Source organism: Pogoniulus pusillus, chromosome 6 (assembly GCF_015220805.1).
Source record: "Pogoniulus pusillus isolate bPogPus1 chromosome 6, bPogPus1.pri, whole genome shotgun sequence".
In the NCBI taxonomy this organism is placed as follows: domain Eukaryota; kingdom Metazoa; phylum Chordata; class Aves; order Piciformes; family Lybiidae; genus Pogoniulus; species Pogoniulus pusillus.
In genome coordinates this window covers 31,793,472-31,819,742 of record NC_087269.1, presented here as the reverse complement: position 1 = coordinate 31,819,742, position 26,271 = coordinate 31,793,472, and the positions used below count along the sequence as shown (strand labels likewise).

The 26,271-nt window shown below is 41.2% G+C and overlaps 1 protein-coding gene across 12 annotated transcripts in view; it reads right to left on the bottom strand.

Moving 5' to 3' along the window:
• The window catches only part of GRID1 (glutamate ionotropic receptor delta type subunit 1), a 772,772-nt gene that overhangs the window by 499,484 nt on the left and 247,017 nt on the right, over positions 1 to 26,271 (bottom strand). For all 12 annotated transcript variants that reach the window (XM_064145128.1, XM_064145119.1, XM_064145118.1 and 9 more), the window contains one exon: positions 5,705 to 5,989. In XM_064145128.1, the coding sequence (XP_064001198.1) occupies positions 5,705 to 5,989 (285 nt within the window). The remainder of the gene's footprint in view (positions 1 to 5,704; positions 5,990 to 26,271) is intronic.

Sequence of the window (26,271 nt, the reverse complement as noted above, 5' to 3'; positions counted from 1 at the left end):
CCCATGAAATTCATCACCTTAAAAAAATAGGTTCTTTCTAGATAGCAAGGTTCATCAGGAATCATTCTAAATTATTGTTGCATCAATTATTGCAATTCAAGAAATAAATATCTCATCTTAAAATAAATGTTTTGAACTGAAAAGAATTTATCCATCAGTAAATTGTGGTTTGTCGGGGTTTGTTTTAAAGCCTGTAGAAACAAAAATTCTATCAGACAGATTTTATATGACCAAAATTCTTCAAAAGTTTCTTCTCTACAAGTCTTATATGACACTTCTCTGAACTTGACAACATTCATTCGTTGACATCAAGAATTCAGAGTATTACAGCTTCCTTTCACAGGCCCTACTACCATTTTTGGCAATGACAAAATCAAAAAGTAAATATTTTGTCTTACATTTTTTTTCTACAGCTAGGAAAGCAAAAAGACTTGATATAACTTCAGAGACAAAGTGTTTTTCAACAGTAAAATCAACTAAGTGAAAATATACTTATTGTGTATCTGCAGAAATTATTTGGTATTTCTCACAACTTTTATTTTCACACTCAACTTTCAAAACCCATCTCAAATCCTCTCAGCATACATCTGTTTGCCCACCCTAGAAGCCTCATCCTACTGTGGGCATCACCCCACTGCTTTTAACCCATAATCACTTTAGACTTGGGTAAGGTTTTTTTTTTTTAATGCAGCTTGCCACACGACAAGTGTTTTGGGTTTTTTGCTTGTTTGTTTGATTTTAGGGGTTTGAATTTGTTTGTTTGCTTGTGAGGGTTCTGTTTTGTTCGTTTATTTGTTTTTGTTTGGGGTTTGGTTTCTTTGCTTGGTTGGTTTTTGGTGTTTGGGTTTTTTGTTTTGTTTTTTTGTTTGGTTGGGGTTTTTTGTAGTTAACTTGATTAGTAGTGTTCCAGCATCCAGAAAATGCCAGAAATAAAAGGTTTGACTTTCCAGCACACCTTTACACACAGACACCATGTACAAGAGGCACAACAGAGGTTCCTGGAGAGGAAAGAGGAACTCAAAACATATCAGCCCAGATGAATATTTTTAGAATGACAAAACAGATCTGATTTCTCCTTCAGTTTTTTTCACTGGTAGGTAGACATACTTTCATAGAACACAACCTGACAGTCATTGACAAACAAGGTTAATTCATTCTTCCCCAGAAAATTAATGAAATTAATGTAAAATGCCATGATTTAGCATGAGGTTTTCATGAGGACATTTTAAAATGATGCTGGTCACAGAATCATAGAATGTCAGGGGCCAGAAGGGACCTTAAAAGATCGTCTGGTCCAATCCTCCTGCCAGAGTAGAATCACCTAGAGCAGATCACACTGGAAAGCATCCAGACAGTTCTTGAATATCTCCAGAGAGGGAGACTCCACAACCATCCTGGGCAGCCCCTTCCAGTGCTCTGTCACCCTCACAGTGACAAAATTCTTCCTCAGGGTCACATGGAACCTCCTATGCCTCAACTTCCACCCACTGCCCCTTGTCCTTTCACGGGGCACCACCGAGAAGAGGCTGGCTCAATCCTCCTAGTACTCACCCCTTACACATTTATAAACATGAATGAGATCACCCCTTAGTCTCCTCCTCTCCAAGCTAAAAAGTCCCAGCTCCCTCAGTCTCTCCTCATGAAAAAGATGCTTGACTTCCTTAATCACTTTTGTGACTGTGTGCTGGACTCTCAAGCAGCTCCCTGTCCTTCTTGAACTGGGGGGCCCAGAGCTAGACACAGTACTCCAGATGATGCCTCACCAGGGCAAAGTAGAGGGGAAGGAGAACCTCCTTCAACCTATTAACTACAGCCCTTCTAATGCACCCTAGAATGGCATTGGCTTTCTTGGCCACAAGAGCACACTGCCAGCTCATGTCCATCTTTCCATCCACCAGGACTCCCAAATCCCTCTCTACTTCACTGCTCTCCAGTAGGTCAGTCCCCAAACTTACTGATACTTGGGACTTTTCCTTCCCAGATGCATGAGTCTACTCTTGCTTCTGTTGAACTTCATTAAATTTCTCCCTGCCCAACTCTCCAGCCTAAGTCTGAAAGGCAGCACAACTCTCCGGTGTGTCAGTCACTCCACCCAGCTTGGTGTCCTCAACAAACTTGCTGACAGTGCACTCCATGCCATCATCCAAGTCATTAATGAATACATTGAATAATACTGGTCCCAGTACTGACCTCTGAGGGACTCCACTAGTTACAGGCCTTGATCTCTTCCTGGAACTGGCCACTTAACTCTGCTGCCTAAAGAATTTCTAAAGAAACTTTGAGCAGCAGCTCACTCACACTAGCAGGAAGGTTTTTCTTTCCATTTCACATTATACAGGGAGCTAGAGCCTTCTCAAGATGACATGGCAAAGAATAGCAGAGACAATGTCATCATTCTGGTCTTGACCTCCAACAGCTCAACAACACATCAGCAAGAGAGGAGATCTTAGCTAAGACTTAACATGAACTGATATAGTGCCTAGACATCATTTTCTTAGCAGGCAGCAGTCTCATGAGCATAAAGCTCCCACTGTGATCAATGAAGACTAAATTTATGTGCATCTTCTGAAACTATGCATAAACCAAACTTATTTAAAAAGTGGAAAAACAAGGGCTGAGTCCTGAGGATGCAGTGTCTGTATCAATCCTTATCTTGTATGGATATATATCCGTTGTTCTTTCACCCATGGGGACTGTTCAACAGAAGAACAGTGCATCATCAAGAAGAGTTCAAATGCTCAAGTCTGAGGTCTTTGAAAGTCCACTCCCTTAGAACCAAGCTATTTCTTGCTATTTTCCATCTCCCCACCACAAATGACAAAATCTGAAAGCTAGTTTCACATTTGTTACCCTGCTTCTACCATTTCTGTTTAGGAATCTTTTTTTCTTTAAATGTTCTTCATGTTTCCAGTGCAATCTCTCCTTTTCTTGTTACATTTCTTGTAGTATGGCATTTCACTGGAAAGCCCATATTCTTTCACTGAAGTTGTATATACAGACTCATATCTGTAGCTTCAGTGTAAAACATATTTTATCATAAGAGCAACAATATTAAGGAGCCTGTCGAGCTGTTCCATGACAACTCTGAAATTCTAATTGCCAAGTCTGTTAATTGTCCTTAATTTAGCCAGTGCAGAAAGTATAATCCAAAATGTATGTCTGATTAGGGACAAGTAATTCACGAGGTAAACAATTTCCAGCTTCTGTATAGCACAGCATTACTATAAACATGGGACTTCTTTACACTGCACAATGTTTCTTTTGCCTTTAGGAAACCTGAGGGTTTCCACAAGGAGGACACCAAGGGATTGTCTGGTTTGTAGAGATCAGCAGATGGATGAAAATGTTACTTGAGGGAATAGTAGAACTTCCAAAGAGCAGCTAGAGGAGGAGGACCCTTTATTACACTTAACCACAAAAGCTCAGAGCTGGAAACTCTCCGTAATCATAAACATGTTCTTCAAGTGACCTTATCTCTTCATCCCCAGCAGTCAATTACTGCACACTGAGCAGGGTACTGTTGCTGGAGATGCATAAACACAGCCCTGCTGAAGTTAATTAATGGAGGCAATGGGCTTGCTCTGGGAGCCAGGCTTGGTTTTAGTTGGGTTTAGTATAGAAACTAGGTTATTTACCCCCTATTTACTGATGTTTGCCCAGAGCTGGCAAAGTTCAGATAGCTTTTTGCATGGCAGCTCTTCTTGTGGATGCAATGCAAGATGGTTGTCACATTCCAGAGGAAGAGGAGAGGAAACAGTGCATGAGCAGCTGCAGTACGCAATGTGCTTGTCACTGGAAGTTGCAGAATGCCTGTAGAAATTTCCCTCCCTCTTTTAGTGTCTGTCTTACCAGTACAGACTGAAGATCAGTCTGTCATAAATAGAAAAGATAAATTTGATCATAACTGATTATACAGAGTATATGAATTAAAGACTTAATACTGAGATGTCAAGCCTTTGCAGAAAATGGCAAAGAAACACAGGTGTACTACTGGAATAAGTGATATAGTTTGGTAATTAGGATTACTACCAGGGTTACAGCAGTTTGCATCTGGGGTGCTAACAGGGCTAGAACTCCTAGGGGATGAAAGATCCTCAATTCAATCAGTTTTGAAAGGTTAAAGCTACAAATTAGCAGGTAACAGTAGTAACTATAAAAGGATGCTTCCAAGACATTATTTGAAGACTTATTTTTAGTTCTTGAAAGTAACTGCTAGAAATAGATTAACTTTTTAAGCCCAAGCCTCTGCTACATGCCAACTTTCTCTTTCAGAAGGGCACCAAAACACCTACCACATATCCTGAGATTTTTGCTCTCAAAGCAAACACTGGGAACGTGTTCGATAAGATAGCAATGGCATTGAAGTTTATTTCATGAGCTACTAGGGCTTAAAATCTACAGACTAAAAGTATCATGGAAGCCTTCTTGTATTTAAAGTATTTCTACATACTTTAAAGGACATTACAGTTGATTTCCCACTTAATTCACTTTCATCATCCTTAATCTTCCTGTTCAAGAAATAAGTAGTAACATCTCTAACAACTAAGAACAGAAAGTTGCACCCAAGACTTTTCAGAAATCTTCTGAACTTAGGAGCCTTTGCAAAGCCTTTCTGGGGTTGTTCTTCTAATGTTTTAAAAAAGCAGGAGTAGACAATAATCAAAACACTGAAAATCTGTCATTATATAGGGAGAATGCAAATAAAAATCTATTTCACAGTTGTGGCAGACTACGTATAAAATAGAAACTGCATGCATAGATATACATAAGATTTCTTTTTCAGCAGCAATTTAACCTTAATTTCCTTTCCCTGTACTCTGTTCATAGGAAGTTATGACAGCAAAAGCTTTCACATTTTAAACCCAGAATTGTTTGCAGAGTTTTAAACATACCATAGGGAATTTATTTTTCCCATTACAAATCCTATACCTATTAAAGTTCTTCTATCCTAAGATGAGAATGCTGAAAATACTGCAAGTTAAAGGTCTGGAACACTTCATATCAGTTGAATGGGGAGAGGGAGAAGAGCAAGAAGAAAATTTACACATCTTCTTTTCACTCTACAAGCTTGGCACAATGAGAGATTTTGTTTCTTCAGTAATTCTTCACACCTGTGAAGTACTAAATTTGCCTGTGCGGAGTCTCCTTTTTGTCAAGTTTTAGCCCAAAGTAAAAGTTTTGCTGAAGGAAATGCATCAGATGTTGTGAAAATGTTAACTCTACCTTTTGGTTTTATGCCAGGAAGTATCTTACTGTAAAATTCAGTTCAAATGGAGAACAGAGTGAGTGAGCATGTGACAAAAATAAAGTATAACACTTATTGTGAGAATTAATTTTTAAAGAGAACAGTACTTAGCTTTGATAGAAATTGTTTTCTGGGACCGGGAAGAGGCCAGGTTGAACTTCCTTGCACAGCTATGTGACCTCTGCCAATCAACATCAACACTTCATTAATATTTTACTGAGAAAGTGTGAGATGACTCCAACTTTGGCTGCCTTAGTAGGTGTTGCTAAGCAACTTTGTGGCTTGTCTGAGAACTAATTTTCACAGCCACCTTTCCAAACCGAAGCCCTGCATCCACTGAAAACACTGTCCCCTTTCTCAATGAAGAAACCAGCAAGTTCTCTTCCACCCCTCCTACTGTCTGTTCCTCTCCCAGTTAAAAAGGACTGAGCGCAGTAGTGTCTGAAATCCTTCACTTACCATAATCGCTGTCATAAAATACTATGAATTTCTGCCACCGCAGCTCCGTGACCAGTTTCAGCATAACATCGTTGAGGCGGACGGGTGGCCGGGCAGCCAGAGTGTACTCCTCCTCCTCTAAGCTGGGGTTTAGGTGGCAGGCTGTGCGTGGGGAGCCCCCTGTGTTGCGCTGTACAAAAAGGTGTGGGATGTGCATGGCATCCGTCAGGGACTGCAGAGCATTGGCCGAGGCACAACCAGTGGACGTCACTAAGGCTAAGATCCCCAGGGTCATCAGGTCACAGGCTGGAGAAGATGAGAAATAAAGTAGGGTTAGAACAAGCTCAACAATCCCCTTGTCCAGCCTAGATGTTAATAAGGGAACAAGACAGGCTTCAGCCTTGCCGTTAACACAGGGCTGAAATGAATTCTATTAGAGCATCCGCTGAAGCCTTTCAGAGTTAGGTCTTGTACCTATACAGCAGGAGACAATATCTGCAATCTGTACTGATAAGGCAAAGCTGAGGACAGATAACATTACTACTGTCATTTCTTCAGACAGAAGCTAATGCAGATGGAGATTACAGCCCTTGTGTCAGGTCACCCTCAGTGGAAGCAGGAACTGAACTCCTGTCTTCTAAAACCCACTTGACTGCTTTCATCTCTTAATATTTGTTATGCACATTGAATGAGACTTCAGACAATAAAGAGCAATTTTGGTTTCAAGGATTTGTCTTATACAGCAGAGTTTTGAAGGATTTTTAAACTGATGAAAAAAACTCGTTCACTACATATCTCTGAGCAACAAACAACAAAGGCACTTGTTAGAACAAAGGCAATTCATGGATGACTAAACAATTATTAATAACACTGTAGCTATCTTTAAAAAGCTCTGGAAAAGCACATACCATTTAGAAACACAGCAAACACATTCGAGCCCATCTGCTCTTGAGAATGAAGTGTTAGATGAGTTTGACACATAGACCATGCAGGTTGGGCAGCCTTGGGCATGGCCCTGGGCAGACTTGCTATGCTGCTCAAGACAGATTGCAGCCTCTCACACAGCTTGCTCTTCCCAGGAATACAACTTGATACTTAGCTGGGATTGGAAAATGTTTCCAGACAATGTCCCCAGCTATAATTCAGCAGCTGCTTAGTCAGTGGGGGTGGTAAGGCTATGCAGTAGCTATTCACACTCATCTTTACTAAACCTCTTGAATGATCAGCAGCACAGTTGACTCCTGGGAACTCATCACCAAGGGCTTCTAGGTCAGTGTCACACTGGCCCTGAGGGTTCCTGAAGGGGATTTAGCACTTTCCACTTCTCTGTCTCCCTCTGAAGAGGGCTAGGGGCTGGCCTAGGGTTTCACCAGCTGTTTCAGTCCCCAGACAACCACCAGCACAAGCACAACCTGCTTGAATGAAACCAGACACTTGGCTTCACCAGGACAGAGGCCCAGCATAAGAAAACCAAGCAGGAAGTGACTGGAGATGCTCCACAGTCCTGTTGCAATCTACAGGAGCTTGCTAACGGCGGATAAACAAACTGCCTCCGGGGTGTCATTCAGAACCCCTCCAAGATGAGCAGCTAAGCAGGCAATTCAGCTTCCAGCTGGCAAAGGGAGGCTGCCCTTGCTAGTGCTTCCCTCCTCCCCTGCCGAAGGTGACAGCCTCACATGTGACAGTACAGCCTGCCCACAAAGGACACACACTGTGGGACTGCCAGGCGTACACAAGAGAGACCTACTGGCCCTGCCTTTCACTGACCTGCTGCCTCTAATCTTCAGGGTACCTGCACTGAGTGGAATGGTAAAAAAAATGAACACAGCATATTGAAAGGATTTATTTTTCCTCCTCTAAACATTTCTAAGTAGGCCAAAAACTCAGTCACAAATAATTAATAGAAATAAACAGTCAATGATAAATTAATTACGTAAATCCACAGTAATTAAACAAAGAAAACTTTTTCTGATGCAACCAATGAATGATGTCACAAAGTGTCTTCTTAGACCAAACAGAAAATAAATATACTTCACTTTTATAAGGCAAAACAGAAAGAAAATATTTGGTCTTGTCTCTGCACAGAACATTCAACACACACCCTGAAATGCAACAGAGAAAGATGAAGTGCTTTTACAATTATTTCCTTAATACAATAATATTCCTTTTCAATAAACATATGTCAGCTTCATTATCTAAATTTACTCTGTGTTGATTATAGCTGTGTGGAATTGTTCTTTGTTTTTCCTGAGAGATGACCTGATTTAACAGCAGGAAGGCATTACAGTTCCCAAATGGGAGACCCAGGTTTGGGAACAGATTTGATTTCCCAGGCTTCTTACCAAAGAAAACCGAACATGTCATACAGGTAATTTATTTAGTCACAGTAGGGGAGAGAACAGAGAAGTGGGAACAGAGGGAGAGAACAGCAGAGCTGAGCTATAAACCCCTGCAGAGATCACCAACCAGTGAGCTTTTCTGTCACTGAGGGCAAAGGAAGCAAGCCACATGGGTTTGCAGAAGGAACAATTTACTTACAGAGCAGATAAGACAGAAAAAACAAAGCCCTTTCTGATGGGAAGCTGCATTCAGAGAGAGACTTATTTGTGAAATATAGAGCTGATCACGTTGTATAACAAGAGGTAACTTCATTCACTGTTTCATACTAATCAAAAGCTGCTCAATATTAGCATCAAAAAGACCAGAGATATAACAGACCACAGAAAATGGGTCCCCTTATCTCTCAGCACAGCCCACCAAATACAGATGAAATAGCTCAGCAAAGACTGCTGTGGTTGAGGCATTTTCCCAGTGTTTTGTAGCTTCTATCAGTGAATTAAAACGAAGAATTAGTCAATACACTTCTACATGCTGATATTTTACCAGTTGATTGTGTTCTGCCTGAAAGCATATGCTACACAGTAAATGCTATCTCCACTTGCCTGAGATAGTACAGCAGGCAATAACAAACTAGAATGACTAAAGAAAAAAGGTTTCATATTTTCTGAATTGCTTTCCTTAGCCAAATTACAGAATGCGTCGTATTCCTAACAGAAGTCTTTCACTGTATAAAAATACAATGGATTCCAAGAGGTTCAACCTCTATGCACTTATGACACTGAAGGCTGAGAATAAGCTGTTAGCACATTTACATCTGAGTGACACAATGGGGGAAAACCACATAGCAGTAGGGTTTTTAACATTAGTTTTGTTAATGAGTTTTTTCATTGAAAAACTCATTAACTCTTCAGACATCTTGAAAACCCTTTGCAAGAGAATATTCAAGGATTATACAACCCCAGAAGTAAACTCTGGTGGCAATAGAATCATAGAATCAGTCAGGGTTGGAAGGGACCACAAGGATCATCTAGTTCCAAGCCCCCTGCCATGGGCAGGGACACCCTACCCTAGATCAGCCTGGCCAGAGCCTCATCCAGCCTGGCCTTAAACACCTCCAGGCAGCATGGGGCCTCAACCACCTCCCTGGGCAACCCATTCCAGCTTCTCACCACTCTCATGCTGAACAGCTTCCTCCTCACATCCAGCCTGAACCTACCCACCTCCAGCTTTGCTCCATTCCCCCTAGTCCTGTCACTCCTTGATATCCTAGAAAGTCCCTCCCCAGTTTTTTTGGAGGCCCCCTTCAGATATTGAATGGCCACAAGAAGGTCACCTTGGAGCCTCCTCTTCTCCAGACTGAACAGCCCCAACTCTTTCAGTCTGTGCTCATAGGAGAGCTGCTCCAGCCCTCTGATCAACCCAGTGGCCCTTCTCTGGACACACTCCAGCACATCCACATCCTTCTTGTAATGGGGCTCCAGAACTGGATATAGTGCTCCAGATGGGGTCTCACCAGGGCAGAGTAGAGGGGGAGAATCACCTCCCTAAGCATGCTGGCTACACTTCTCCTGATGCAGCCCAGGATCCAGTTGGCCCTCCAAGCTGCAAGAGCACACTGCTGGCTCAGGTTGAGCCTCTCATCCACCAGCATCCCCAGGTCCCTCTCCTCAAGGATGCTCTCCAGCCAGTCACTGCCCAGCCTGTATATGTGCTTGGGAATGTCCCGATCCAGATGCAGGACACTGCACTTGGTCTTGTTGAACCTCATGAGGTTGGCTTGTGCCAATACTTTTATGATTTCTCCTCACATGCCCTTTTTTGTCAATGCAAAACTTTGGGAAAATATGTCTACTATTTTCTGGTTTGCTTCATACTAGCTATGGATTTTCAGCAACAATCAAGCATCCCTAACCATGTGACTGTATAGTTCACTAATTCAGTATGGCACATGAATTTCATAACCCCCATCTTGATTTTCTGAAAGCTGAAATACAGAGATTCAAAGTGTCTTGGTTCAGATCAACCTATTAACATAAGGCAAATGGGAATAGAAATGCCTTTAGATCTTTAGTGAACTTTAACTACTACAATTGCAATTTTAACAATTCTATGTTGCTATAAATAAGATGCTTTCATATTCATCTTATAGATGTATTTACATTAACCTAAAGAAATTTTGTTTTTTGAGTATTTGTCATGTTCTAGCCATCCTGCTTCCAGACTTCATTGCTATATGAATAGCAATAGCTACTAGCTTACTGTACCAAAAATCTTTATCACCACCAGTCTTCATCTTAAGATTCTGAAAACCTACAAGCAATACAGTAAGAAATGTACACGTTAATGTGATGAAAATATGAGTATCGTCAAACCTAAAGAAGAAAGCTGCATTCATGTATTTGAGCAGATTACATGATGTCATGGTGGTTGTTCATTAATTTCGGCCACCATCAACAGAACATCTCTCAAGCTTATACTTGAATCTCCTAGAAGTCATTAAAATTTCCTAAGTTATTGATTTATCCTTTTTTTGGGATTTCAGTGACTTATTTCTCCTAACTTATGCTTTAAAGGCTGTTTTCAGAAACTTCCCTTTCCACACTTGTTTGACATTTTACATCTTGAACTGTTATTTCCTTACAGAGTTTCACAAAACACTGCCTGATCTCTCCTCAATCTATTGCCTTGTTTTTTCCCATTTAGCTTCTCCACGTCACCCCTGTCAAGACGTTGGCAGAAGTAACATAGGTTAATAAACTTCAAGCATCCTTCAACATCCATTTGTCTAACTTGACTCTTACATCAGAGCAATACATACTAAACTTTTCTCTCATTCTGTGACTCACATCTCTGAATCTGGTCCTATTCCATTAAGACCACACTTTAAGCCAGAAGACCAGCTACTCTTTTTCAGGCTGCACCTCCATCTATACGACCTTTTTAATCAATGGGATTCCTGTTTGCACACAAGATGATGCAACAAATCTGCTTTGCTACAATCATTGCCTCCTGTATTCCACCCTATTTCTGAAGGCAGGTGCAGATGGTAAAGTCCTGATTTGATACCATCCTCATAGGGATATTTGCATTAAGAGCTTTAGCTCAGATCTCTGTAATTAAATTCCTGTCTCTCCAAACTGCAGGGAAGCAAAATACTCCAAGAAAAACTGTTATCTTGATCCTGGCAACATGACAACATCACCATCTTTCAGTCTCCCTTTCAGAGGTTTCCTGTTTTTCAGAAAAGGGTACAAACTTGACCCTTAGTTTCCACAATTATCAATGGACCAGCTGCCACTAATTTCAGATCTAACAATATCCACCTACTAGCGTCCACACAGCCTCTTCCAACTTCAGTGCCTTTCTGCCTCTCCCTCCTGTGTATCACTGTAAGTGGTCCTATCCACTTTAGACACCATTTGATCATATTTGATAAATCCTCTCCAAATATATTTTGATTTTTACTTGAATTTCTTTCTTCTTTTTCAGTTTGACTTGCCCTTAGGATCTCTTTTTACTGTACTGCAAATAAAGAATTGTCCTAATTACAAATCACTTGCATTTAAAAGTATGGCTGTTTGAAAATTGACAGGTCACTGCTTTCTTGCTTGGAAAGGTTTTCATATGAATATAAGGAGCTTCAGGTATGGAAATGGAACTTCACTGCATATTTCTGGTATAGTATTCTGCAATGAAATTATGAACAAAATTGGCACTTAAATGTTCGTGATTAGGCTTCAAAGCTACTATCCTGCTGAGATGACATGAGGGACTTCACGTTTGCCTTAGAACTAATGTCTCAGTAGATCTGGCAGGAAACTATTTTTTTCATGTTATCTTTGAAAACTGGTAGAGAAAAAAAAAATCATTTTATCATTAAAACATGAAATTCCAGAGAACAAAGCAAATTCTGGTTAAAAAAGTTACAAAAATAATTTAAAAAAACCAACAGGAACCTAAACTCTTACATTCTCTTAGATTAATCAAGGCCTATAATTTGTCTTAACTCACACTAGTAAATCTACCAAATGACTGAGCAAAGTAGATGCAAAATGTCCTGGTGGATAACAAGTTGTCCATGGGACAGCAAGGTGTCCTTGTGGCCAAGAAGGCCAATGGGATCTTGGGGTGCATTAAGAAGAGTGTGTCCAACAGATCAAGAGAGGTTCTCCTCTGCCTCTACTCTGCCCTGGTGAGATCCTGTCTTGAGTACTGCATTCAGTTTTGGGCTCCCCAGTTTAAGAAAGACAGATTTGCTCAAGAGAGTCCAACAGAGGGCTATGAGGAAGATTAGGGGACTGGAAGGCATGCCTTAAGAGGAGAGGCTGAGGGACCTGGGGCTTTTTAGTCAGTAGAAAAGACTGAGAGGGGATTTAATAGAATAAGCTACTTAATAGAACAATCTCTTCTCACTTATCCCCTGTGATAGGACAAGGAGCAATGGATATAAGCTGCAGCACAGGAGGTTCCACCTGAACACAGTGGGGAACTTCTTTACCATAAGTGTCACAGAGCACTGGAACAGGCTCCCCAGAGACATTGTAGGGTCTCCTTCCCTGGAGACTTTCAAGGCCCTTCTGGATGCATTCCTCTGTGACCTGAGCTAGATTGTATTGTCCTGCTCTGGCAGGGAGGTTGGACTCAGTGATTTCTTTGGGTCCCTTCCAACCCATTACGTCCTATAATCCTGTGATCACGTGATATATACAAATAAAAACACCGTTACTGTATCATTCACATGTACAAAAATTCATCAGAAATCTGGTTTGTTGGCTTATATATGTATATATATAAGCTGATACACACAAAAGTTTTGGGAGAAACACTAGAATAGCAAATAGGAGATAAAGATATCAGTTCAGAAAGCTGATAAACTCTATCTACTTTCAAGATGTATGGTCCATGAGAAACACATCCATAGCGGTACCCTAAAAATAAATGGAAAAAGTCCTTCTGGGAAGTTTGTCCTGAGCACTAAGATAAGGTAGAAAGGATGACAATCAAGGAAAAAAAAAAAAAAAAGACTGCAGCTGACCAAACAATATTTCAAAATCCAAAGAATAATCCAATTCTATCAGGTAAAATCAAAATAATGCAAAAGCAGTGAATTGCACATTCACATGTATCCAAACAAAAGACAAACCTTTTAGCTGTAGTACCTGAGACAATTTTGTGAAGCTGGGGCACAAAGTCCCAGACAAATAAGTCACACAGAAAGACAATAAAATACTACTCACTATCTGCATTTTAATCCCCTCTAGGTCTCAAAGGGCCTTTAAAATATAAATGCCTTTGCAGAAAACCAATCCATCAGGCAGACAAAATTACAGAATGATTTTTTTTAGTGTCACTGAAAATGCTTCTATTAAAAATACTGTTCTATATAAGGATTCACTCCTACTGTGGTTGAATAAGGATAACATCAAAATTAGTCATCTAAGCACTCATGCAGCCTGCTACTTCACTAAATGGGCTTTCCCAAGGAATGTCTTTTCCCTTACTTTACATTTCATGAAGTTTGCTTACTCCTCAGCTTCTTTTCTAAACTGAAAAAGGCAATTCATAATGAATTTGCATCATTGGCACATAATGCTGTGCTATACAGTTGTCCTTGCTTTGGATACTCACCAAATACACTTCTCCCTGTTCCACTTCTGTAAGCTTTTGCTTATTTTTATGTTCTGTATTTACACTCTGTTTCTTCAAATAGCTCTGAATCTATTACTTTTACCATCAAAAATCTACACAAGATCTGTCACAGAGTAACTTAATACAGAGAAAAGATAACAAATGTAGGAGGCAAAAAATCTTTTATGTAGCACATTTATTGCCATATCACCTTAGATGAAGTGAAGGTGGGTACTTCTTACTCCATTACACAGAACTTCAATCAAAACAAACTGGATCTCAAAATAAGAAAGGAAATTTGCAATTGGTCCACAGTGCCTTGATGTAAAAATCAAATCAACTGGAACACTCTACTCCAATTTAGATACGTACTTGGTTTTGGATATAACATTTGAGAACAGTAAGTATTTCCTCCCTTTCATTTAAACAGAAATAAAAGCTGGGAGCTGAGTCCCCTAAAATTCACAGACTTACAATGTCAAAGCTAAAAGAAAAAAATGTATAAACTGTGATGGTTTGGGTGTTCCCTGCCCCCCCACACTTTAGAAATCACCCAGACTAGTCTCAGCTGGCTCTGGAAATATGAATGCAGCTTATATTCACAGCTGGCACAATATACAAGCAGATATTTAAAATATATACAGTTATACACAGAAATATACAAGGTAAAAGGTAATACAGCAACACAACTCCCCTCCCAGAAACCTGAGTCCCCAGGAGGGGCTCTCAACCACCCCTGCACCTTCCCCCTGCCCCTCTCAACCTTACCCCAGTCCCAAGGAGGAATGGAGGTTTGGCCAGGGGGTTAGGAAGCAAAGTGGCTTAGAAAAGAAACAGAGGGCGAGGTTAGAAATGCAGCTCAGGCAGTTCCCCAGCAGCAGAGGAGAAGACTCCCTTATCTATGTTTTGTTTTTGTTCTTATACCTCTCAGCAAGCCTATGAGGGGAGTAGACATCACCACTGTTTTCCTTTCACAGCCTGTGATCTAGTTCTTCTCACCAAGACACTCTAGCTAGCTTCAAACTAGCACAATAAACCTACCTGTAGGAGAACCATTAGCATCAATGTTTGGATTAGACACTGCCAAAAAGCCCCTGACTACCACTTACTCTGTCAAAACTAGAGAAGCTCACTGCTGGCATGGGGCAGGCCCAAATCTTACCTTTTAGCACAAACATGGAGGAACAGGAGCTGCCAGCAAGGGAATCATGTCCTAGGTTGTAGTACAAACATGAAGGAACAGGAGCTGCCAGCAAGGGAATCATGTCTTAGGTTGTAGTACAAACATGAAGGAACAGGAGCTGCCAGCAATGGAATCACGTCTTAGGTTGGAAGGGACCTTAGAGAGCCTCTACTCTAACCTCCAAGCCGTAAGCAGGGACATCTCTCAACTACACTCAGCTGCTCAGGGCCTCATCCAACCCGGCCTTGAAACCCCCCACGGAGGAGGCATCCACAGCCTGCTCGGGCAGCCTACTCCAGAGTCTCACCACCCTCATACTGAAGAGCTTTGTCCTAACATCAAATCTAAACCTATTCCCAGCTCCAAATCATTCCCCTTGTCCTTTCACTAGACGCCCTATGAAAATCCCTCTCCAGCCTTCCTGTAGGATCCCTGCAGGCACTGGAAAGCAGCCGCAAGGCCCTGCAAGATCTTCTCTGCTGTAGGCCGAACACCATCAGCTCCCTCAGCCTCTTCTCATAGCAGAGGTGTTCCAGCCCTTGGATCATCTCTGTGGCCCTCCACTGGATTTGCTCCAGCAGCTTTATGTCCTTCTTATAATGGGCACACCAGATCTGGGCACAGTACACCAGACATAGACACAGTAACACCTACCACTATGAGCTCTCTATGGGATTTGGTTTTGGTACTTAGCATCCTAAGAACTGCCAAACCCATTATATTGGATAACAGATTGAAGAAACTCACTCATTAACACACAGCTTGTATCTGAACTCTTTCCTCCATCCTTCATCTTCTTTTTGTTTTTTTAAAAACAAAAACTAAGGAAATCTTAGGTAGCTTCCCTTATCAACTGAAATAAGGTAAGCAGGTTGATAAGCAGATGTGATGGTTTGGGTGTTACCCTCCCCCCCCCCCCCCCTTAAGAAAATCACCCAAACTAGACTCAGTCGATCTGGAAATTGAATGAAGCTTTAAACTTACAGCTTAGCACAATATACAAGCAGATATTTACAAAATATACAGCTGTAGACAGAAATAGACAAGTTAAACAGTAATACAGAAACACAGCAGCCCTCCCAGAAACATGAGTCCCCAGGAGGGGCTCCCAACCACCCTTCCACCTTCTTCCCGCCCTTCTACCTTACTCCAGACTTTGCCTTATGTTCAAAGCGAGTTTGGAGCATCAGCCAGGGGGGTTAGGAAGCAGAAGGATTGGTCAGGCAGCAAGTTAGAAAGAGATAAGTGCAACCCAAAGCCCAGAGAGACACCCTGTTATCTATGTTTGTGTTCTTGTTGCTAGGCATCTCAGCAAGCCCATGAGTGAAGTAGACATTACCATTGTTTCCTTTTCACAGCCTGTCATCTAATTTATCTCACCAAAATATTCTAGCTAGCTTCAAACTAGCACAGCAGAGTATTTTTTTCTTTTAAAAAAACCTGTACAATTTATGATAGGTTAAGTCCTTTAACTGGACATTTCAGTCTCCAGTCTAGGTGAAATTCTCAGCAGGTCAGCTCAAAACACTTTGAGATCCAAGAATTAGATATCCATAATCACTTGTGGTTTGTAGGATTCCAATTATCATTTCAGTAGGGTGTCTGTCATGGTGAAAAGGTGCCAGAAAACAAATACATACACAGAAGAAAACCAATATGAATCACAGAATTTCACAGAATCACAGAATTTTTTAGATTGGAAAAGACCTTCAAGATCATCAAGTCCAATTTTTAGTTTCACACTGACAAGTCCTTAACTAAACCAAATCCCTCAGCACATCTCATCACTATGAATCGCTATGGTTGGAAAGGACCACCAGGATCACCAAGTCCAACCTTCATCCCAGCATCCTTCATCACTAGACCATAGCTTCAAGTGCCACATCCACTCTCCTTTTAAACACATCCAGGGATGGTGACTCCACCACCTCCCTGGGCAGCCTGTTCCAGTGCCTGACCATCCACTCAGTAAAGAACTTCCTCCCAACAGCCAATCTAAACCTCCTCTGACACAACTTGAGGCCATTTCCTCTTGTCCTATCATTAGTAAATCAGGAGAAGAGACCAGCTCCAGCCTCACTGCAACCTCCTTTTAGGTAGCTGTAGAGGGCAATAAGGTCCCTTCTCAGCCTCCTCTTCTCCAGACTAAACAACCCCAGTTCCCTCAGCTGCTCCTCACAGGTCATGTTTGCCAGACCTCTCCTGAGCCTCGTCACCCTTCTCTGCACCACTCCAGCATAGAGTATGTAGAACACATACATTAGAACACAGGTAGAATACATACATTAGTAGAACACATACTAATGTGCAAATTTAAGTGTACATGTACCTGTATATCAGAATATATCTCACAAAAGACATTCTAAAAGTACCTCAAAAGCTAAGGGAAAAAAGATTTTGACATATTCACCACAAAAAAAAAAATCAAAAATCTTAAAGATCTTACCCACAATTCTTGGGCTTCTTTTTGGCCTTTCCTTCCCCCTCCCCTCCCCCCCCAAAAAATATTTTTTTTTCCCCTCCAGACATATGCTGGCCATTTCTCACAAAACAGAGACATACTGGTGATATTTCCTTCCTTGTTCTGCTTCTCCACATTTACCTCTTCTCGGGTCAGAAACTAGATCCATCTATTTCCTCTTTGTCATTGTTTGGAGCACTTCATTACTGTTCATTGGCACTGTCTGTGTAGAAGAAGCAGGATTTAGATCTTCAAGTTGCTTTCAACTATATGCTTTACTACCTGGTTTCTTGTGGGCTACTTCTCAGCATCTATAAATTCTCAAAGCTCCCCTGACATTATCAGAATTGTACTTTACATCTAAATAATACATAGTGTCTTGTTTCTCCCATCCCCTCTGGGGTTCAGCATTTTCAGTGAGCTGTCCTTGTTGGCTTGCACATAAACAGATCACCCAGTGTGCTAGTTTGAAGCAGGATAGAATGTTTTGGTGAGAAGAACTAGATTACAGGTTGTGGAAAGAAAACAGTGGTGGTGTCTACTTTACTCACAGGCTTGCTGAGATGTATAGGAACAAGAAATAAAAACATTAGATAACCACTCTGACTGGGGCTGCTGGCTGAGCTGCATCTTACCCTCTAACCTCACCCTCCTTTTTGGACTAATCCACTTTGCTTCCTAACCCCCTGACCAAACCTCCATTCCTCCTTGGGACTGGGGTAAGGTTGAGAGAAGTGGGAGAAGGTGGAAGGGCTACAGAGAGCCCCTCCTGGGGACTCAGGTTTCTGGGAGGGGAGTTGTGTTTCTGTATTACCTTTTACCTTGTATATTTCTGTATATAACTGTATATACTGTAAATATCTGCTTGTATATTGTGCTAGCTGTAAATATAAGCTTCATTCATATTTCCAGAGCTGGCTGAGTCTAGTCTGGGTGATTTCTAAAGTGTGGGGGGGTGGGGAACACCCAAACCATCACACCTAGTTTTGGTATGAAGGCTACAAAGGGCTTTTATTTTATAGCAGCTGTAGTTAACACACAAAATTGCATAAATCCTTTCCCTAGAATGTGTATTGACTGCAACAATTGGAGTCATTTCCCTGAGAGCAAAGCTCACTAAGAAGACATTTCAGTGAATGACAACATTCTTTGTGTTTATACCAACCCACTTAAATCAGCCAGGCTGGATGAGGCTCTGCCCAGCCTGATCTAGGGTAGGGTGTCCCCACCCTTGGCAGGAGGGTTGGAACTAGATGATCCTTGCAGTCGCTTCCAACACTGACTGATTCTACGATTCTATGATCCTTAAAAATCTAACCAGGAGCAGGACAAGAAACAATCTTGACCACTTGTCTGTTGGTGTCTATGCAGGTAAAGAAATTATTTCAAAATAGTAAAGGAGGAGTTATCAAAAGTAGCTCTGTGGCTTTTACTTCTTTCATGGGAGCATATTAGTAGCTCTCTCGAGTCTTTAACAATCTAAACCAAAACATAACACCCTCTCATACCAAGCACACAAGTAAAACGGCTCTACTGGCAAAGCAGTGAAGCTCTCCACAACCGAGTGATGCCATCAAGTGGTCAACAAACGCACCAGTTATTTTCCAAGTAAGCTTTTTGGGTTAATCTTCATTGAACACGCTACATTTTGTGTGGAAAAGCTATCACCATGAAATTGGTACAAGGCACACTCCACTGATAAAAGTGCCTTAATTTAAAGCACTAGTGACAGATCAGAGATGGCCTTCTTTTATAAAAGAGAGATCTGATACTGCTCTCTAGCTCCTCCAAAGAAGGAGAAAAGAGCAGAAACGGCGTAATAGCGAACCATGTGCTTTAAGGCTGAGTTTTGCTATTGGCTTTGCAAGACAGAACCAGGAAAGACTGATGCGTTTTAAAGTAATAATTTCAAACACTTTAGACAACAATGTGATTGGTTAAGGATGTGGAACATCATGGAACTTACCCATTTTCTATTTTTTTTCCTGAACTAAGAATGAAAAAGTCCTTAAAGCAGCTAAATAGCACCTTGCCAGTACAGGAATTCTCCAGAATAACTATACTGCTGCTCTCTCAACCACACTTAGTTCCATTAGTAATGGTTTTCTCTCAGAATCATAGATTGGCATGATGTTTAAAAATGTGAATAAGCATCTATCATAATTTTGAATAGAGTATGGGTTTACACAGCTACACATTAATCAGAATGGCATCAATACTTCTGTAAGGCATTACATGGAGCTGAATCAGCTTTGACTTTTTTTCTTTCCTTCTTCTTCCCCCTCCCCACTAGTTCTGAGGGAGAATTAATTGCAAACCATCTAAACTATTCAAGGAACATAAATAACTGATTTTCTAAATACTGCATATCTGATTTCTGTCTTAACAAGTTCTTCAATAACTCTTTTTTTTTCTTTTACCCTTCAATGGGGAATAAACGGCACTTTCTCATCCTCTGCTTCTTCCACCTGCCTTTCATTACAAATCATTACATGGAAGTGTTTTTCACACCTTCATTAGCTTTCTGCAGGGATGCTTGACTTTGCCACCTCCTTTGGGACTGTTTTCCATGTACATGCTGAGTATTATTTTAATGTCAGCAAGGCTCAGGCTCAGTTCCAGCATGCACAAAAGGAAAACACTTTCCTGCCTTTTACATAAAACAGCCAAACGTTGCAGCTCTAGACAAGCTGATAAAACCTCCTAGTACTTTAGTACTAAGAAATGCATTGCATTCTGAGCAGCGTCAACAAGCAAGGAGTACTTTAGCCCTGCTTGCCTGTCTAATCAGGAGCAATGATACATATGCACAAATAGTGCCAAGGAAACTTCAGTCTGGGAGAAGGGCTCTCCCCTCCAGTGGCTCTCCCTTGTGTCATGCCTTATACTGAAAGCAGGAGAGCTGAATATCAGTCTAAGCATCATGACATTGCTTCTGAACTAACTGCAAAAGAACTCTGTCTTCTGTTGTTTCTCCAGCACATCAGGAGCACATGCCACTCTCTGCACACTCCTACTCGCTTAGAAATTTGAAGCAAACCAAAACATGATCTCTTCTCCATAACCAATCTGCCATTGTGCATCAGTGAGATGCCAGCAAACACCTGCAAGCATCACTCCAAAGCAGCATTTCACATCGTCTGATCTAAACTTCAAGCAGTAGACTTAGAAGGGTGCCTCTGGGATATACAGAATACTATCAAGGCTACTTGCTTTATGAGGAACTAAATGTTACAAAACTCACAGTAAATTCATTAAAGTTACTGTTGCCATAGACAGCAATTTCTGTATTCCAACGACCACTTAAAAAAAAATACACAGCCCTAAAACTTACACTTATCCTCCTGACTATGACTTTTCCCATCCCATAGCTGTTACTTTTACCAGCAAAGAGGACAGCCATATCATGCAAGGCAGATGAAACACTAGAAATCGAATTCAGTTAGTCAGGGAAGTGTGCCCATAGTAAAGGAGCCAACTTCTCCAAACAACATTTATTTATTTACACCAACTGCTGAAAGACTTGCAGTGTTTATGAAGCTAGCTGTGACTCAGTACATATTTATAGCCCATGCTATTGACAAGTTTTAGGGGTTGATCTATTGAAAGATCTCTGCAATGTATCACATGCTTACAATTGCATTCAAGGATTATGCAAATCTCCCAAGCCTAGCAACAGCCTAAACCTGTTATTTCATTTTCTAGAATCAACTTTTAAAAGAACACTTTCTTCCTTCTTCATCGATGAAACATAATGAATGACAAAAATCATTTGTGCTCAATACTAAGAAAAAGCTCCTGTCCTCACTCACCATCAGTACATAAAACCCAGTTTGCAAATGTGCATTCTCCTGCTTTCCTGTTAGCCACTGCTGCAGACACCATGCATAAACTTCAACTTTCCAAACACCGAATAAAGCCATTCTAAATTATTCGAGTGTCTGAACTTCTCTTTCTTTTATAGCTCTGCATTAATCAAATCAGGAAAAAACATCAAGTCCTGCAAAATTTCTCAAGCTCTTGCCTGAATACATGAAGTTTGGCAGCTGTTAGAACATGTTTAACACTTAACAGTTCCCACTCTGACCCTTAAGACAGACTTTTAAAAAGTTTCAGCATTTATGCACCGCCTACCAAGAAGCTGGGTAGAATAATATCAGACCTCTTCTTTTGACGCATAAATGAGGGCTGCCCAGGGAGGTGGTGGAGTCACCATCCCTGGAGGTGTTGAAGAAAAGCCTGGCTGAGGCACTTAGTGCCATGGTCTAGTTCATTGGCTAGGGCTGGGTGGTAGATTGGAGTGGCTGATCTTGGAGGTTTCTTCCAACCTGGTTGATTCTATTATTCTAAGTGGATTGGTGTTTAGTTTGGTTGGTTTTGTTTGTTTGTTTAAACAGTTCAAGCCTTCCTCTCTCTTTGCTGGGTATTATTTTCTTTTCACATTCCTATCAAATAGCAACACAGACTTTCTGAAGGTCTCCCTTCTCCTTCTATTACACGCCTTTATTCATAGAATAGAATCATAGAACCCAGCCCTACCCAGCCAACTAGACCATGGCACTAAGTGCCTCAGCCAGGCTTTTCTTCAACACCTCCAGGGATAGTGACTCCACCACCTCCCTGGACAGCCCATTCCAATGCCAATCACTCACTCTGTGAAGAACTTCCTCCTAACATCCAGCCTAGACCTCCCCCAGCACAACTTGAGACTGCGTCCCCTTGTTCTCTTGCTGGTTGCCTGGGAGAAGAGATCAACCCCCACCTGGCTACAGCCTCCCTTCAGGTAGTTGTAGAGAGCATATAAGAGCCACACACTGATACACTCTTCCACATGGCCAAAGTGGATAAGAGGATAACTTAAGGCCCATGACATTATCCATATATAAATACATTTCTTGGTGTTATTTAAGCAATTTTGTTAGTAAAACTTAATGCTGTTATTTTTGTGTTCAGAAAACTATACAGGACCTCCAAGTAACTTTCCTAGTCACAGACTACAACCCAAATTATTTTGACCCTGTTCTTCTACTGCCAGATTTGAATCAATCCTACAGAAGACCAAGAGAGCTACTGGTGCACTATGGTCAGAGGAACTAATCCTGAGAAACAAAAAGTTACTAAGATGTTATCATACTTGACAGGACCTGCAACATTCAGTAAGGAATTGCAATACTGCATCTTCCTGAAACTCTTTCTACAAGGCACTGTAACATCAGTAATCATTGCTTGTGCAGAGTTAAACACAGATGGAAGAAATAAGCTTAAAATGACAGGACAGAGCTAACATCAAAGCAGCAAGTGCCAAATTCCAACCTGAGCACTTGGAGGCATCAGTTTAAGAAAAGGAAAAGATGCATGGCAAATACAGAAGAATAAATAGTAGGTCAGAGAATGCTCCTGATTTCAAATGCCAATCCTCTTTTTACCAGTTACAAAATAATAAATTACATCTCTAACATAGGAATTTCTAATCAGAAGCACCCCCTATAAATGAGGATTTTTGTTGATTTATTCATAGGTAATAAGGTTCTCCCTGAAGGCTTCCACTACATTTCATGCTCAAATGATAAGGCAAGTAAAAAAATTCAGAAGCCTCGTGTTAGAAAGCCACAGCAGCTACAACCTCCTTGCCATTAGGGAATTTTGCTGTGAAAGCAGCACTGAAATTCTAGAACTACTAAAAATCCAGTTATAACAGGGCACCGGTGCAGTGTCAGCTTTACAGCTGGGACACACTGACAATAACTATGTTCTATTCCCTCTGGGGCTAAGGGGTTTGAAGTTGTCACTCTACAATTATGATACACATGCTGATTTTTTTTTCCCTCCTATTTCCTATCATCTTTATAAACCCACAGTCCCATCCAGAACATGCACTACATACATCAGATGATTTGATACATTCTTTATACTTCTTATTGTTTTCTCATAATGACTGAATTGTTTCATAAAGTAACTTGGCTGTCAGGTGGGAGGTCAAGGGCGAGTCAGTACCCAGGCCTGATGGTAATTCCCCCTTGGCTGATTTCTATTAACCTACACAAGTGGTATTGTGGGCTTTGTAAGTTACCCAAATCTCTCCCAAGTGAGGCACTGCCTTCTGACATTGGATCACTAGACACATCATGAAGGTATTTTTTCTCAAGAGCTCAACCATTGTAGGATGGTTCTGCAGACTTGGTGCTTACAATTAGCTCTCCCAATTTACTTAAAATAATCCTTTTCCAAAGATCCCACTTCAGGAGCACTACACTAGGCTGTAATTCATAGAATCATAGAATCATAGAATCAACCAAGTTGGAAGAGACCTCCAAGATCATCCAGTCCAACCTATCACCCAGCCCTAGCCAGTCAACTAGACCATGGCACTGAGTGCCTCATCCAGTCTTTTCTTGAAGACCCCCAGGGACGGTGCCTCCACCACCTCCCTGGGCAGCCCATTCCAATGGGAAATCACTCTCTCTGTGAAAAACTTCTTCCTAACATCCAGCCTATACCTACCCTGGCACAACTTGAGACTGTGTCCCCTTGTTCTATTGCTGGTTACCTGGGAGAAGAGGCCACCCCCCACCTGGCTACAATGCCCCTTCAGGTAGTTGTAGACAGTAATAAGATCACCCCTGAGCCTCCTCTTCTCCAGGCTAAACAGGCCCAGTTCCCTCAACCTCTCCTCATAGGATTTGTGTTCCAGGCCCCTCACCAGCTTCGTTGCCCTTCTCTGGACATGTTCCAGCACCTCAACATCTTTCTTGAATTGAGGGGCCCAGAACTGGACACAGTACTCACAGAACTGGACACAGTACTCAATTGTTTCATTCAAGGATGTGTAACAGTCACAATGCATACTATAGCTTTTGTTAGTGTAAACACACTAACATCTTATTTCCAGTCTCCTGAAAACATCAGCCCCATCTGGATGTGTCTTCGAGATCAATGTCATGTCTCCAGTCTGTTCCTTCCCTCTGTTTCTTACCTGGACTACAGAGCCCTTTCCTGTCTGTAGCTTTTATTTCTCCTTCCATAAAACAAGAGGTGAAGGATTTTTTTTATATATATAATCTTTTCTAACCATTTTCTAACACAGTCAACTTTATGAAGAAACCTTTGGTTCTCAGCTGACTGAAATCTCCACTAAGGACCTGACTTCCTGCCTTAATTTGAGTTTGGTCTTTGGGATTATTTTTCATAAAGAACAACCAACCCTTTCTTCATGAGTCTTCCACAATCACAGGTGGTTTCTAGATCCTTCCATTGCCACTTTTGTATTATCACAGACACCAAAAAAAAAAAAACACCCCAAAAAACCAACCACCAAGTCTACCAAAAATCACAGAAAAAAAGAAAGTAGAATATCCACTTTAAAAGTGGAACTTGCAGCTGCTGTGTGTCTTTCTACAGAGTTCACAATTTTGGAAAGAAATCACACATCATAAATAAGCCAGGTCTGAAAGAAGGTTCAAAATAAAATGATTCACACATCACACAACATTTTTCATATGAACTTAATAGCACAGCAGATGCATTTTCCCCATGAGGTAAATCATTCATCACTACAGAACTCACTCATCTGCAGGAAAGAGCTATGCTTTGTTTTTCCCTTTTCTTTTTTCTTGTATCAGGTATGTTTACATTGGTTTATGCACTCAGAAAATTCTTTTTCTCTGTGGCACCAAAAATGGTAGTTTCAGATTCTTCTTGCTGTGAATCACAAAGTTGGGGCAGCACATTACCAGCCTGTCTAAATGCCTTCTCCTATTGCTGTCCCTTTCAACCTTTGTCAGGACCCACTTACCTTCTCTCAAATTTCATTTTCAAGGTGGACAAGGGCAACTGAGTTTTTTCAAGGTCTACATAGTGTCTTAGCTTGGAAAATTCTTAAAATCTTGATAGAGAGACAGGTTCTTCAGCAGTTCAAGTACATAGTTGTGCTAAACCATACTTTAGAAATCACATATTCAGCCTTCTCACATCCCCTAAAGAGAGCTGGATGGAGATCTTGAGCTTTTTCTACAGTATTTATTATGTGTCCTGTGAACAATTTGCATTTTGGACCTGATTCATCTGAATAAGCAGCATCTTTGAAATCAAATGGAATTTACTCCCTCATCAGGCTGAAACTACCTCCTGCAAAATACAACAGTTCATTTCTCAGGGGGCTTTTTGACAGAGAGATTCTCCATCTTGACATGAAAAGAATATTTTTATATAGTCCATTTCTACAGCCTGAGACCATCTGCCTGGCAGACAATGACCTTGTACATCTAATAGTATGAAATCCCATGGGCAGCATAAGGGTTGCCAAGAAGGGCACAGAGCAGTGGTAAGAGAGGTTACCCAGTGGTCCTGGCATGCATGGGCAGGACAGGAGCAGGAGAAACAGAAAGACTCTTCACAGAAAAGACACAGAGGAAAGGAAGATATCAAAATTACTTAGGAGAGAACACCAGAAGGTGAAGAGGAAAATGGAGACTGGGAAACAAATAGAGAAGATTTTGATAATGCAAGACCAAGTGCTGAGTCTTGCACTTGGGCCACAATAACCCCATGCAACATTACAGGCTTGGGAAAGTGTGGCTGGAAAGTTGTGCAGCAGAAAGAGACCTGGGGATTCTAACCAAGAAGTGGCTGAATATGAGCCAGCAGAGCACAGGTGGCAAAGAAAGTCATAGCATCCTGGCCTTTATCAGCAACATGTGACCAGGAGTAGGAAAGAGATTGTACCCCTGCACTTGGAATTCACGAGGCCACATCTCAAGTACTGTGTTCAGTTTTGGGCACCTCAACACAAGGAAGATATTGAGGGGCTGGAGTAGGTGAAAAAGCAGCAACTAATGTAGCGAAGGACCTAGAAAATGAGTCTGATGAAGAGTGGCTGAAGGAACTGGGACTGTTTAGACTGAGAACTAGGGGGAGACATCACCTGAGGCCCCATCCTCTTTAACATCTTCATAGATGATCTGGATGAGGGCAAAGAGT